Source organism: Eurytemora carolleeae, unplaced genomic scaffold (genome assembly GCF_000591075.1).
Source record: "Eurytemora carolleeae unplaced genomic scaffold, Eaff_2.0 scaffold120, whole genome shotgun sequence".
Lineage (NCBI taxonomy): Eukaryota > Metazoa > Arthropoda > Copepoda > Calanoida > Temoridae > Eurytemora > Eurytemora carolleeae.
The window spans coordinates 32,790-49,170 of NW_019396077.1; the positions used below are offsets into that span (position 1 = coordinate 32,790).

The 16,381-nt window shown below is 35.6% G+C and overlaps 1 protein-coding gene across 2 annotated transcripts; it reads left to right on the forward strand.

Annotated features, from left to right (window-relative positions):
- The first annotated feature begins 3,064 nt into the window (after nucleotides 1–3,064).
- Nucleotides 3,065–15,327, forward strand: LOC111715102 (uncharacterized). 2 transcript variants are annotated; one of them, XM_023490359.1, is made up of 5 exons: nucleotides 3,065–3,321; nucleotides 8,697–8,808; nucleotides 12,460–12,549; nucleotides 13,732–14,347; nucleotides 14,404–15,327. In XM_023490359.1, exons 1-5 carry the CDS (start codon nucleotides 3,258–3,260, stop codon nucleotides 15,076–15,078), a joined length of 1,557 nt encoding a protein of 518 aa, XP_023346127.1. In that variant the 5' UTR covers nucleotides 3,065–3,257; the 3' UTR covers nucleotides 15,079–15,327. The 2 variants fall into 2 exon arrangements, with proteins under 2 accessions (XP_023346127.1, XP_023346137.1); XM_023490369.1 differs by having other exon boundaries at nucleotides 14,416–15,327.
- The last annotated feature ends 1,054 nt before the right edge of the window (nucleotides 15,328–16,381 follow it).

Genomic DNA, 16,381 nt, shown 5'->3' on the forward strand with positions numbered 1-16,381 from the left:
TAAACTTAAAGGGACTGTAAGCGTTATTTCAAGTGACCCTCCATGCAAAACATGGCAATGCCCGATTCACAACGGTTCCCTGATAAGTTTAATCTCATCAAGAATGAATGAGACATTTATAATTTTGAAAACTGATTATTTTCTATTGTGGCTTCTCATCAAAAGTGACTTGTACATTTCTACTGCAGGAAAACAGATAGGAATTATCAAATTTAACCATTTTCAAACCTAAAAAAGCGACAATATTTTCCACATAATGGATCTGACAAATCTTCAAGGGTACCGTTGTGAATTGGGCATTGACATCTTTACACGGAGACTTGAAATATCTTATTCCACTCCTGTATGCCGAATCAATTAGCGCCTGATCCAATCAGGGTGCAGTCATGTGTTTGTTGTCTATTCTGAACCAATAGAATAGTATGGTGGTAACATCTCATTATCCAATTAGAGATATGAATCCTTCAATCGGCGCTATCTGTAAATGGAAATATTTACTTCTTCTGAAACTATAGTGATTCAGTCCCTTTAACATCTAAGATTAACAATTTCAAGAAATCCCCAAATCTTTAGGTGTAAAACTCGCAAATTTTTATTTTTTACATATTTAATGACAATTAAAATTAGTGAAACATCTAGACTGATAATGGCAAATATAATGTATGCATGTATGAATACTTCACTATAGTTTCAGTAGAAGTAAATATGTCCATTTACAGATAGCGCCGATTGAAGGATTCACAGACACACACACACATGACGTTTCCGCCCCCTGTGTTATCCTATTCCACTCTTATGTAGATCCGCTGTTATCCTAGTCCACTCTTATGTAGATCCGCTGTTATCCTAGTCCACTCTTATGTAGGTCCGCTGTTATCCTAGTCCACTCTTATGTAGGTCCACAGCTGTATCCTAGTTCACTATTATGTAGGTCCGCTGTTATCCTAGTTCACGATTATGTAGGTGCACAGCTGTATCCTAGTCCACTCTTATGTAGGTCCGCTGTTATCCTAGTTCACTATTATGTAGGTCCACAGCTGTATCCTAGTCCACTCTGATGTAGGTCCGCTGTTATCCTAGTCCACTATTATGTAGGTCCACAGCTGTATCCTAGTTCACTATTATGTAGGTCCGCTGTTATCCTAGTCCACTATTATGTAGGTCCACAGCTGTATCCTAGTCCACTATTATGTAGGTTCACAGCTGTATCCTAGTTCACTATTATGTAGGTCTGCTGTTATCCTAGTTCACTATTATGTAGGTCCACAGCTGTATCCTAGTTCACTATTATGTAGGTCCGCTGTTATCCTAGTTCACTATTATGTAGGTCCAAAGCTGTATCCTAGGTCCATAATTTTAAGGCCAGCAGACCCTTAAAAAAACTTTGCAAATCTCGATATTTTTCTCTCTCATTTGCGTTTAATTACTTGTGCAGCATAGTTACATTGCGCACTCTTGCTCAAACTTTTATCAAGATTTGCTACTCTGTATTCTTCACAGGTTTCAATTTTCATGTTTATAAAACATAATTCAGAAGCACAATATACATTTATTATCATTATTATTACTTAAACTTTCCCTCTGGACAATATTACCTCTTTTATCCCACAAAAAGTTCGGAGAAAGAAGTTGTTGGTTTTCAAGACGAATTCTGTGGTTTTCTATAAAAACAATTAAGGAAGTATTTCAAATAATCCACCCGTCCGTCCGAGCTTGACGGCTTATCTTTTCACTGCATGGTTTGAAGGAAAACGAAGCGTCTCGAATTTCTAGTTAATTTAAATTAGAATATCTTCGTCACTGTAAGTTGAATGACAAATTACAGACTGTCTTGATAAAATAGAGGTCATTATAGAAAAACTGGGTAGAAGGGGTAGGTTGAAGGTTGAAATAGACTCATTAGGTTTCATCCTAATATATAATTTAAAAACAACAATCTAACATTGCACTTTATTTTCAACATACAGGGTGTCCCACGAAACATGACAGTATGCAGGACGACTTGAATGTCGTCTTGATTTGTTTTATAATTTGCTGCGTTTATTTGTCAACCTAATTTTAGAAGTAAATTTCTAGAGATAATAATCACAAAATTTCCCTTGTCCTGCCATTTCCAAAATGTGGTCTGCCTTTTTTGTGCTTTCATCTTTTTCGATTTCTCTTCCCAGTAATCTTAGTTTATATATTCTCATACTCGAAATATTTCAAACAAAAGTTTTATGGTCAAACATAACTTTATCGGACACAAGATATACGATAGGATGGAACACTAAAATGGAACACTATAATGGAACAGTAAGATCAAAAGCTAAGATGGAACACTAATATGGCACACTTATATGGAACACTAACAAGGAAAACTAAGATGGAACACTAAGATAGAACACTAAGATCGATCACTAATATAGAATACTAAGATGGAACACTAAGATGGAACACTAAGATGGAATACTAAGATGGAACACTAAGATGGAACACTAAGATGGAATACTAAGATGGAACACTAAGATGGAACACTAAGATAAAACAATAAGATGGAACAATGGATAGAAAACTAAGATAGAACACTAATCTGGAACACTAAGATGATAAACGAAGATGGAACACTAAGATGATAAACGAAGATGGAACACTAAGATGTGATAATAATATTAAAATGGAACTTTATGATTAAACACAAAGTTAAAACTTTTATTATGTAAAAGCTGTAAAATAAAATTAATAAAATTAGAATAAACATAAATTTGCAAAAAAATCTGAAATTAAAAGTTAAAAATTGAAATTTAATGATGGTTGAAACACAAAACCATTAAAATTGAATATCCAGTGTCCTGAATGGACAATGAATTATCTGAACTAGAGATGACCAAAGTTGGTTTAAATTCCGTATTTCTTAATATGTTACATCATACAGATTATGCTAATGACCATACTCGCACATATACACATTATTTGGACTGGTTTCAAATTGGCTAAATATTGTAAGTATATCGGCCTGGGTGGGCTGTCGAGCCGGTTCAACTCGCCACCCACCCTAGTCTTAATACTCAGTTGGTTTAGGAACCTCGCACAGTGTAGACATACACGCGGAGCTCTTCTGATTTTCAGTGACTTCAACGATAGTAAAATTTGAAAAGTTCCCAACATTGAAAATATTTAGAACTCAATCCTGAATATCAAACCGAACCATATTTGAGTTTACAATGGAAGGATAATCTTCTCAGTGAGCATATGGAATATAAACAAGGACGGTCAACATGATCCTTCTCCTCCTCATCATCTCTACAGTCTTCGCTAGCAAACAGTTCTCTCTTCCGGAAGGTTTGTTGACATAAAGTTTAATAATCTTGGATACATTGAATACAAATGATATGATATTTAATTGAATTGCTTGAGGTTGGGACCGGGTTGATCATGATTACTAGGTTTCCTCTCCAACTCTATACACTCAAGATGACGATTGTTAAAGCAATTGTTATCTAATGATATGTTATTACTCTTCAGGTTTGATTACTGTTTTGAACCCTGAGTTTGATTCATTAATGGTGTACTGTACAGATAACCCAGAGCTTAGGTTCTATTATCTCCGGTCTATAGAATCCTTAATAGACACAATAATCCATCCAATTCAAGGTGGAATTCTTAGGATAGTTCACTGCAAACTACTCTGGGTTTAGTTAAATTCATGGCTCCTTACTCAAGTTCAGTTTAGTTTATTGCTCTATAATCTGGGTTCAGTTTAATTCACTGCTCCATGCTCCAGGCTCAGTTTAGTTTATGCTTTATAATCTGGGTTTAGTTTTATTCATTTCTCCATTCTATCTCTAGGTTCAGTTTAATTCACTGCTACATACTCTGGGTTTAGTTTTATTTTCTGCTAAATACTCTGGGTTCCATGTAACTCACTGCTCCATACCCAGGGTTTAGGTTCAGAGGTCCCTCTAAACAATCTGCAGAATATAGGATACTTTTCATTGTTTCTAGAACATTGGATATTTGTCCTTTTTTCCAGAATATCGGATATTAGTCCTTATATCCAGAATATAGGATGTTCGTCCTAATTTCTAGAATATTGGATATTGGTCCTTATTTCCAGAATAATGGATATTGGTCCTTATATCCATAATATTGGATATTGGTTCTGATTTTTAGAATAAAGGATATGGGTCCTTATTTTCAGAATATTGGATACTCGTCCTCATTTCCAGAATATAGGATATTCGTCCTAATTTCTAGAATGAAGGATATTGGTCATTATTTCCAGAATATTGGATACTCGTCATTATTTCAAGAAAATTGTATACTCTTCTCTATTTCCAGAATATAGGATATTCGTCCTAATTTCAAGAATGTTTAGGATATTCGTCCTAATCTCATAAATGTAGGATATTCGTCCTAATTTCAAGAATGTTTAGGATATTCGTCCTAATCTCATAAATGTAGGATATTCGTCCTAATTTCAAGAATGTTTAGGATAATCGTCATAATCTCATAAATGTAGGATATTCGTCCTAATTTCAAAAATGTTTAGGATAATCGTCATAATTTCATAAATGTAGGATATTCGTCCTAATCTCATAAATGTAGGATATTCGTCCTAATTTCAAGAATGTTTAGGATAATCGTCATAATCTCATAAATGTAGGATATTCGTCCTAATTTCAAAAATGTTTAGGATAATCGTCATAATTTCATAAATGTAGGATATTCGTCCTAATTTCAAGAATGTAGGATGATCGCCCTAATCTCATAAATGTAGTATATTCGTCCTAATTTCAAGAATGTTTAGGATAATCGTCATAATCTCATAAATGTAGGATATTCGTCCTAATTTCAAGAATGTAGGATAATCGCCCTAATCTCATAAATGTAGGATATTCGTCCTAATTTCAAGAATGTAGGATAGTCGTCCTAATCTCATAAATGTAGGATATTTGTCCTAATTTTAAGAATGAAGGATAATCGTCCTAATCTTATAACTGTAGGATATTCGTACTAATTTCAAGAATGTAGGATAGTCGTCCTAATCTCATAAATGTAGGATATTCGCCCTAATTTCAAGAATGTAGGATAATCGTCCTAATCTCAAAAATGTAGTATATTCGTCCTAATTTCAAGAATGTAGGATAATCGTCCTAATCTCATAAATGTAGGATATTCTTCCTAATTTCAAGAATGTAGGATAATCGTCCTAATCTCATAAATGTAGGATATTCGTCCTAATTTCAAGAATGTAGGATATTCGTCCTAATTTCCAGCTTATTTCCAGAACAAATTATACTCGTCTGTATTGTAGCAAAAATATCTAAATGTTTAACAATTGAACTTTACACTTAATTACATACATAAAACCTAGTTCTATATCTGAGCCAACATTTAGAAATAACCATTTTTCTGCTAGATTTTCTAATTCTTGTTCTATTTTTCATCTTGTTTTTCTTCCCATCTTTCTCCACATTCCGCTTAGCATTGTTTTCCTTCTCATTTTCTATCAATTTTCTTCTCATTTTGTCTTCTTGTTTCCCCCCATGGAATCATCTGAACCTAATTTTGTTATTCTCAAACATGTTTCCTCAATCCTCATTCTCTCCTCAATTAACCCGCTGAATAGGAGCTAAGAAATGCAATTAGGCACCTGAGGGGAGAGAAGGTGGGAGGAGGGTGTATGAGAAGGGAGGAGGGGGTACATGGGAAATAGCAGGATGAACTTCAAATTTTATATTTGATTGATTTCTTGAACCGATTGCTATGAAATCTATCCCGGTAGTTGATTTCCTGTAATTTTCCTATATTTTCTGTTCTATAGATTGATTGATTGATTGGTTGGTTTACTAGAAGAACTGTTAAATCTAGCTGTCACACTTAGGATATTTGTTATTGATGAGTTTTTAAGTGAACACTGAAGAGTAAACTCAGAGCAATAGTAAAAACTGTGTTTCTTGGACCCACCTTATAGATAACAGTTGGGAGCCATTCATAATGATGACAGTTGGGAACCAGTCATAAAGATAACAGTTGGGAACCTTTAATATAGATGCCAGTTGGGAACCATTTATAAAGATACCAGTTGGGAACCATTTATAAAGATAACAGATGGGAACCATTCATATAGATAAAAGTTGGGAACCTTTCATATAGATAACAGTTGGGAACCATTCATGAAGATAACGTCAGTTCGGAACCAGTCATAAAGATAACAGTTCGGAACCATTTATATATATAACAGTTGGGAACCATTTATAAAGATAACAGTTGGGAACCTTTAATATAGATACCAGTTGGGAACCATTTATAAAGATAACAGTTGGGAACTTTTAATATAGATATCAGTTTGGAACCATTCATATAGATAACAGTTGGGAACCATTCTTACAGAATGAAGGGTTGTATCCAAGATAAGAAGTTACTAGAGCAGTAGTTGAAAGAAGGGCGTTTTCTCTTCAATTAATTCACTAATTACGCCACGTTAAGCTGCTTACTTCACGATTAAATTCAGCCGATTAAAAAATGTTTATTTCAAAATAATGTTTACTGTGATTAAGGAAAAAATAATGCTGATTAATTGTATTCTGATGGGAACTATGTTTTCTAACCTTATCCATTATTTTTTATTGTCACAAGACTTGTTAAAAAGTAACAATCTCTTTAGTCTGAATTATCCTCGATATTAGAATATGGTTCAGGATGAATAGGTTTTTAAAAGGTTTTATTCTAGTTGATAAGAACGGAGTTTGACCAAGATTACAGGACAGAATCAACAGAAGTCGGAGATATTTAAAGGACGGAACTATATGACGTATACGGAGATATTAGGAGGACGTGAAGCAACAAGGACTGAGATATTGGTAGGACGGGAAACATGAAGAATGAAAATATTGGTAGGACGGGAAACATGAAGGATGAAGATATTGGTAGGACGGGAAACATGAAGAACGAAGATATTGGTAGGACGGGAAACATGACGGACGGAGATATTGGTAGGACGGGAAACATGAAGACCGAATATATTGGTAAGACGGGAAACATGAAGAACGAAGATATTGGTAGGACGGGAAACATGAAGGACGGAGATATTGGTAGGTAGGGAAACATGAAGAACGAAGATATTGGTAGGACGGGAAACATGAAGAACGAAGATATTGGTAGGACTGGAAACATGAAGGACGGAATTATTGGTAGGACGGGAAACATGAAGAACGAATATATTGGTAGGACAGGAAACATGAAGAACGAAGATATTAGTAGGACGGGAAACATGAAGGGCGGAGATATTGGTAGGACGGGAAACATGAAGAACGGAGATATTGGTAGGTAGGGAAACATGAAGGACGGAGATATTAGTAGGACGGGAAACATGAAGGGCGGAGATATTGGTAGGACGGGAAACATGAAGAACGGAGATATTGGTAGGTAGGGAAACATGAAGGACGGAGATATTGGTAGGACGGGAAACATGAAGGACGGAGATATTGGTAGGACGGGAAACATGAAGGGCGGAGATATTGGTAGGACGGGAAACATGAAGGACGGAGATATTGGTAGGTAGGGAAACATGAAGAACGAAGAAAAAGGTTGGACGGGAAACATGAAGGACGGAACGGAATCTATGCTTGCATATTCTCAATAAATATTTGTTTAGTATAAAACCAAACCTAAACCCTATGTAAACCCTCCTTTGTTTATCTATGCATCTTTGAGCATGCATACTCTCCAATAGTATCCGGGATTTACTAACATGATCCGGGCTCTTTGATTAGGCTGAAGGATTTTATCCAGGCGAATTAAGTCAGTATCGAGGATTCTGATTTTTTGAGACTTAATCCAGATAAAGAACTCCAGACTTTATAGACTTACAAGGATGAAATATATCAGACGTTAAATTTGGCCTGGACAATGTAGAGCTTAAAAGTTAGGATGTAACAGACAGACTGAAGGAGAAGGTCAAAGACCACGTAGATTTTTTAGTTTTGGTTTTACATGAGAAAATCAAACTTATTTGGTTACCTAAGATGAGTTTTGACTGAAACCAAGTAAGATTTCAATTTGACTTGAAATTTAGTCTAGTTTGATGTGGTGCCAATTGGAAAAAATATTGAAAATTGAAAATCGATTTCCAGTTGGGCAATTATGAAGGACGCCCATTTTTTAGCCGAGTCCATTTTTTAAATATTAATAAGTAAGAATATCACCAAGAATTGTTATCACTCTGGTTCATTTGAAGTACCAGACCAACCTGTGGGCAGCTAGAGCAAGTTGTACTGTATATGTATCGGTCAAAACACACTAGACAAATCATCTCCTTCTTTCTTGAGATTAATGTAAAATTTTGTTCCAACTCAAGTTTCCTAAATTAGTGAGCTTTCCTTGTAATCTTGACTCTGGGTATATTTAGGATCTGGTCCTTGTTATCTTGGCTCTTGGAATGTTTAGGATCTAGTCCTTGTAATCTTGACTCTTGATATGTTTAGGATCTGGTCCTTGTAATCTTGACTCTTGATATGTTTAGGATCTGGTCCATCTAATCTTAACTTTGTGTATGTTTAGGATCTGGTCCTTGTTATCTTGACTCTTGGAATGTTTAGGATCTGGTCCTTGTAATCTTGACTCCGAGTATGTTTAGGATCTGGTCCTTGTAATCTTGACTCCAAGTATGTTTAGGATCTGATCCTTGTAATCTTGACTCCGAGTATGTTTAGGATCTGGACCTGACGGGACGAAGTTGATAACTCTGTATCAATGTGAAGGAGAAGAGGTTCGGTTATCATGCTCAGCTGGGACTATATCTATAGTTAGAGCTAACTTTGGCAGGTACTGTACTCTCTTTACAATTTATTTTTAATAAAGGGAATTTAAGCGCAATTTTAAGTGACCCATTCATGAAAAAAAGGCAATATCCGATTTACAACGGTACCCTTAGAATCAGATCAAAAATGTGGAAGATAACGTCGTTTTTCCGTGAATTTCTTAATTGTTTCTTATAGGCTAGTAATGCATGAGTAAGTTATTCAGAAAACCCGCAAATAAAAATAAACAGAAACAAAAACAAAAAAATTAGTACTTTATCAGACAAAGCTTTTAAGGATACCGTTATAGATGGACATTGCCATATTTGCATTGAGGGTCACTTGAAATAACGCTTACAGTCCCTTTAAAGGTATTCTTCAGAAAGAAACGGATTAATCGCATGATCTACGTTATCAGGTTGGAAAGATGTTTAAAACTTAGACAATATTAGTTTGCAGTGATTAGTCAGTTTCTTTAAGAAAAGAGAAAGATAACGATTTTTATCAAGTTTAACGACAAAAAAAATATTTTAGTTTGTAATCTTGCATGTTTTAAATTCCTTAAATGCAACCAACCAAGTTTACTGTCCTTACTTTTGAGTGTAAATTGAAGAAAACAGCAGAAGTTACGATGTCGCAAAAATGTCTTTAAAGGGACTGTAGAGTTAATTTTAATTGACAGTTAAAGAGGGTAAACCATGCATATTCACAACAGTTCTCTTTAATTCTTCGTCTCAAACAAAAATGATGAAGATTTCCAATTGTAGTTTCTCTATCAAAGTGAGTTTATGAAGAATGAGTTGCCAGAATTTGACACTTTGCTAAACAGAAAAACGAAGATATCTCCATCATTGTTCCGATAAAGGATAAAGGGAACCGTACAAGTGTGCAAACCTTGTAATGAAGGTTCAATTGAAATTAGCCGGGAGTCCCTTTAAGCAAAACAAACCACAATGTTTCCAATATTTGATAAATTCTTTAAATAAATTATAAATATATTTGGATACAAGGAGAACCTCATATTTATTAGATATGCAGTAAACCAATATTTTTCAGTAAAAACTGAATTGTAAATTTTCCCTTTTCTTTTTGTCTTGTTTTTACATTCATTTATGTATTTGGTTTTTATTTTAATCACAAAATCACGCTTAAAACGGCATCGCATACTGCCTGAAATATCTTCTAGTCGAACTCATCTTTATAAAACAACAAGATTTAAGCAAATATTTTGCGCCGACTGGACAGACTGGTTGATTGATTGATTGGTTCTTGAACAATACACTGCAAGTACTGTAATAAAGTCAAGGGGTAATATAATATAAGTATTTAACTGACAGGGATCCATAGAACAATAGCAAGTTTAGCTTACATCTATCTATTTATCTATCTATCTGTATGTCTATCTATCTATCTATCTACCTTTCTATCTGTCTATCTATACATCTATCTATCTATCCATCTGACTCCTATATCTGGTATTTAAAAAGAATAAACAAGATTAGAGGCATTGTTAATTCATTCAGAAGCATTTAATCTGTAAAACATTTTCATCATTGTAAACTTTTTATTATCTTTATTTATCTCACTAATAAACTTTAAAGAGACAAGACACGATTTGGAACAAGGATTGGATCAAGGTTATAATGCAAGGAAATTTAATTGCAGTTGCGTATGCTCTGCAGTACATATTGAAACCAGTTCTCTCTAAGCGGAATTTGTAAACAAGAATAGATGCATCAGTGTTCGTTTGGTATCCGAAAGCATTAAATTTTGATAATTTTGATAATTCACATAATAGTTTCCTATGACCAGAATATTTCATTGATTTTTTATGTGAAAGATGGATTCCATGTCAGGCTTCGACATCCGTCTTGTGTTTACATTTCCGCCCAGAGACAGAACACTGAAGTACAAAAGATGCGTACACCTCTAAAATAACTTTCCTTGCATTATAACCTTGGGTTGGATAAATTGTTTTGGCATTATTTTATTCAAATGAAGACATTTACATCTAGAAAGATAAGATGTGTAGATTTTTGATTTTGAAATAACATTTTTATTCCATTATTTATTCTTATAAAGGGCACATATATTAAGATACCATAAACACTGACTTCATTCATTTCATATTTTATTCAACTACAAAGCACGAGATAATACAAATAAAAAAATTACAATTTAAGATGTAGTTTGGACCCGCCTAACCAGAGTAGGTTGTTTTAATTGGTTGGCCCACTATAAACGAATGAGAATTGCAGATAAAACCATGTACATTGTACATTTTAAACATAAGAATGATGATAAATCAGGAAAATGGTAAGGAGGAGGTGAGGGAGTATAAGGTAAAGGGAGGATACTCAGCGTAAGACTTTAACTCTAAATCCGTGCACTGTCTCTTTATGTAACTTTTTATCACCTTAATTATGTTCTATTGGCTACTGTAGACATATGTTGGTTCAAGCCCTACTGTCTCAACTGCCTGAAATGAGCATAATGATGTAAATTGAACATAGGACAATATATTGTAAATTATCCCTCTGCAGTAATTATCCCATGAACAGTGGTTTAAATCTATTAGTTACAACTCATTAAGAGATGGGATGTTAATTACATTTATGTAATTAACTAATGCTAATTGCTTAATTCAATTAAAGGCAGTAGAAAATACAACTGTTAAATCATCTTTTTCTGTTGGATGAGTCCTATGTTTGAACTCATTATTTTAAATAATAAATCTTTCTCCTAGATTTTAATATTTTCAATTCCCGGATTTTTATCCTATTCAACCCTCTCACCCCAGGATATCAATTGTTTAAAAACAATTTTTTTTCAACGGTCTTTTCTTGATTTAAGAAATAAATCTCTCCTTCTGAATTATAAAATAAAATGAAAAGAGGGTTAAAGAAATATTTACGTTTAAAGAAACGGGAAAAAGCTAAAAAAAAATGAATGCTCAAAAGTTTTTAAAATATTAATTTCTTTTCTATATGGATTAATAAGTCTCTGTATACGGATTAAACCCAACCTAATATATAAGTCTATGTATACGGATTAAACCCAACCTAATATATAAGTCTCTGTATACGGATTAAACCCAACCTAATATATAAGTCTCTGTATATGGATTAAACCCAACCTAATATATAAGTCTCTGTATACGGATTAAACCCAACCTAGTATATAAGTCTCTGTATATGGATTAAACCCAACCTGATAATGATGAATTGGAATCATTTAACTAAGTATTTAGTTTTCAAAAGGTCATAACGCTGAATTCACCTAATCGGATCTTTCATGCAATCCAGTTTAATCAATCAATCAGATCGGTTTATCAGGGATTCATTAGACCACAATTAATTAACAAAAATTTAAACTAAAAGTAACAAAAAAATAGAGATAGTTTTTAACCAACAAATTAAGTTTTGAATAATGTATAATGTAAAAAAGGGTGACTCAGGTTTATTTTAGCATTTGAAGTCTCAAATTTGACCCTTTTTTGGAGTTCTAATATTTTAACTGGAATATGTGAAGTAAAATCATAATTTGAAACGTTATAATTTGCTAATTGAAATCAGCAGTACTAATGATATAAAGTAGTTAGACAGAGAGACGTGCACCTAATCACCCTAATCTCTTTTTTGGAACACTCTGTATTTTTAATAATTTTCTTTTTAAGGTTTTCTATTGCGGTGTGTAACCAGCATGGGAATACAAACTGGACTACGGACTGTGCTTCACCTACTGCAGCTCACACTATTAAGAAAATGTAAGCGTTAACAATTATCATCCTTCCGACACAAACCTATGAATAATAAATAAAGTTGTTTAGCTCCATGTATGCATTTATACAGATACACCTGTCCTGAGCACGTCACATGTTTTATCCTCGTTTCAAACTCAAATATTTTTATCCGGCATTTTTGCAACATTATTATGCATTTTTCTTTTTGCAATTTAATTTTTACAACTTTAAACATAATTCCCGCCCAATTCTTAACTATGAGGATTGTTGGTAAAGTTTATAGATTATATTATAAATGAGGAGGGGGGAGTAAAAAGAGTGGAGTGAAGAGAGGGATGAAAAGAGTCTAGTAAAACAGGGATAATAAGAGAGAGATGAGAAGAGAGGAGTAAAGAGAGGGATGAGAAGAGAGGAATGTGAAGATAGGGATGAGAAAATAAGCATAGAAAGAGAGGGATGAGAAGAGAGGGATGAGAAGAGAGGGATGAGAAGAGAGGGATGAGAAGAAAGGGATGAGAAGAGAGGGATGAGAAGAGAGGAATGTTAATATAGGGATGAGAAAATAGGGATAAGAAGAGAGGGATGTGAAGTTAGGGATGAAAGGAGAGGGATATGAAGAGAGGGATGGGAAGGCAGGGATGAAACGAGAAGGATGAGAAGATTTGGATAAGAAGAGAGGAATGAGAAGAGAGGAATGTGAAGATAGGGATGAGAAGATAGTTTTGAAAAGAGAGGGATAAGAATAGAGGATAGAAATGAGAGAATGAGAGGAGAGGAATAAGAAGAGAGGAATGTAAAGATAGGGATGAGAAAATAGGGATAAGAAGAGAGGAATAAGAAGAGAGGAATGTGAAGATAGGGATGAGAAGATAGGGATAAGAAGATATGGATGAGAAGATAGGGATAAGAAGAGAGGGATGAGAAGAGAAGAATGTGAAGATAGGGATGAGAGGGATGAGAGGGATGAGAAGAGGTGAGTATAGAGATAAAGGGTTGGAGGGTGAGAGAAGAAAAGTCTCCGAGTTTTATTGTTTGTCAAGACAGTTTATGTTTATCATAATTCGTTCTGCACAATACACTCTTGCAGGTTTTCCCGTTTGATCCCGGGAAAGTTAGGTTTCACTTTTTCCTTGAGATTACATTCATCCGCGAAGATGATATTCCTAGAAATTCCCATGTCGCATTCTTACATGTCTCATCTTTCAGGTGTGAGAAGCTTCAGACCTGCGTGGTATCCGTCCGACCTGATACATTGGGAGACGCGTGTCCCAGTACTCCAAAGTACCTGGAGGTTCACTACTTCTGTAAGGTTGAAACAAATCCATCCTCCCCCCGACACTCTCCACACTTCCCCGACACGGAGCTAACAGCACTCTGGGATCAACAGAACAGTCATAAAGTAAATATTGACTCAGTGTTGAGAGCTATGAAGGAGAGAGAGAATGATATCTCAACCCAGAGAGTTCCAATAACAACAGAACCGGAGAGCCCAAAACCAAGCCCCAAAATACAATCAGCCCTGAGTGATGTTAACGAGACAAACTACCCTGTCCAACTAGAAACAGAAGTATATTCACGGGATGAATCTTTCAACGATCAATCATCCACCCTAGATACGCAGACAACGATTGAAACCGCTCCCCTTCCAGAGATGAAGGAACGGTTTGAGGTTGAGAATGCTTCTTTAGGATGGTTGGAGGAGGAGGAGGAGGACCCTGAGAAGCCTCCGGAGGAGACCTCGAACACTATGTTTGTCCTTGAGGTTGTCACCTATGCTGTGGCTGCAATCTGTGGCATTATTCTTATCTTCCTGATTGCAAAGGTAAAATATTTCGCATATTTTCCAAAAAGAATGGTTTATAAAAAAATCTTTTTTAGTTTTTATTTCAGTTTCGGAGAACCGGTGTTCCTCCGTCCTGCTCCTGCTGGCGAGTCAAGGAGTCGGGTTCAGGATACTCCGACTCCAGCTCCGGGTCCTGTTTAAATAGCTTACCGGTGGAACACTGCAAAATGCCTGGAGCTGGAGATTCCATCTCACCTCATACAATTGGAACTATTAATCATTGTATGGAGCTAGAACCTAGTCGACATATCTCCGGAGCTCGGTACAGCGTCTCTTCCATTGGAAACAATTCCGAACTAGGTTCTAACGTCAGCTCACCACTTGATAGAGTTCGACACCTTCAATACGGAGAGAGATCGAACGTGAGTCCATACCCTGACTGTTCTACTCCAGTCCCGGGTCGGATATTGACAAGTTCCCCGCTCCAGCAGCATACAGGAGTATACGGAGTTGATGCATATCAGGACATGGGACAAATAGGGAGTAATATCTTCCCGTCCTGTCATCAGCATTATCCTTCCAGTCCATATCTTACAGTTATGAAGTCCCAGTGTGTTGGCTGTCTCCAGGAGGGGGTTCAGGTTCAAGATATTCAAGATTATCATCAGTTCAGCCAGGATCCATACCTTCTCACAAGGTCTGTGGACAGTCAGAGAAAATGCATGAGAAGTGAACCCAGTGGATCTATTGTCATGGGTTCAGATGTCTAGTATCCGAGGAACATGTGAGAAATGTACGCCTGACCCAATCTACTAAGGTTCAGATTAGGGATTAATGGAACAATTGCACTAAAGGACCTGACCTATATCCTGTAGCTGGGATTGGCGCATTTTTTGCACCAGGCTCGATTTCATTTCCGCAATCTTATTTGCGATTAGTTTAATCGCTAATTATTGTCAATATCTACGGCTGTGATCTTAGTTTATTACATAGTTATAGTTCCAAAGAAAATAAATATAATATTAAGAATATACAGTTTTATTTTTAAGTGATAAAATGAGGACTCATGGTTTCAATGCTATTAGTGCAGATTAGACACTGGGGGAGGGGGGAGGGGTAACCTTGACCTAAATTATGGCTGAGTATCATGATTGAGACTGATCCTCTCATCTTTCCACCCTCTCCTGGCAACACTTGTCTCTCTCCACCTTTCCTCTTGCCAAAATCCACATTAAATTTCAGTCTAAGTTCTTATGCTGACCCAGGACTGACAGGGGGAGTAGGTTTACTCCGAACCCTGCACTCCACTCTACCAGAATCCCAAGTATTACAAGAATTTATGTCTAATGGTTCAATATTTGGCAAAATTAAGCAATGAAGCGTTCCTACAGTTGAGTTTCAGTCTCAAATAACTATTTTTCTTGAAACCTGTCTTTCTCGTGCATTTCAGTTTTAAACGTTAATTTAAAAACTAGCGCGAGAACGCATTCAGATAGATTGAAGTAGATCATTTAAAAACCAGTGCGGTTAAACTTCAATCAAGTTTTGTTTGAAAACTGCAGGATAAGAACCAGGTCGGAAGATCTCAATTGCAGTCTCCAGCCTGGGATAAGAACAGGATGGGGGACTGAAAATTGAATACTTGAAGGATGAATGATAATAATTTGCTCCAGTTTCCTGTTTACTGGGAATACAGGGTGGGACGAAGATAATGAGACGGATGAAAAGATCGGGAGGATGTATCCAGGGGGAACTAGAGGAGGGGGAGCTCGGAGACAGGGAGAATGTATCCAGGGCTGATAATACTGGCTGATACAGAAAAAAATAAGCTGATACTGCTGGCTGATAAATATGTACAGGGTGAACCACAAACAATGAGAGTTTAATGAAGAACTTGAAACTAATTATGTTTTACAATATTAAGATTGTTGTTTGCTCTATAATCAAGTCCGTCAACAGTATATTAACTGATTTGATCAATAAAGAAGCAAGTTTTGAGCCACAGGGACCCATCAATGTGAAAAGAATGACTAAATAATTTCAAAACAGTTGTCTCTGACGTCTCACCCATTG

Excerpts from the sequence above, each read along its gene's own strand:
- LOC111715102 (XM_023490359.1), top strand. The coding sequence starts at position 3,258 with ATGATCCTTCTCCTCCTCATCATCTCTACAGTCTTCGCTAGCAAACAG. Across the intron at positions 3,322-8,696 it reads ACAGTTCTCTCTTCCGGAAG|GATCTGGACCTGACGGGACG; the intron begins GTTTGTTGACAT and ends GAGTATGTTTAG. Across the intron at positions 8,809-12,459 it reads GTTAGAGCTAACTTTGGCAG|GTTTTCTATTGCGGTGTGTA; the intron begins GTACTGTACTCT and ends TTTCTTTTTAAG.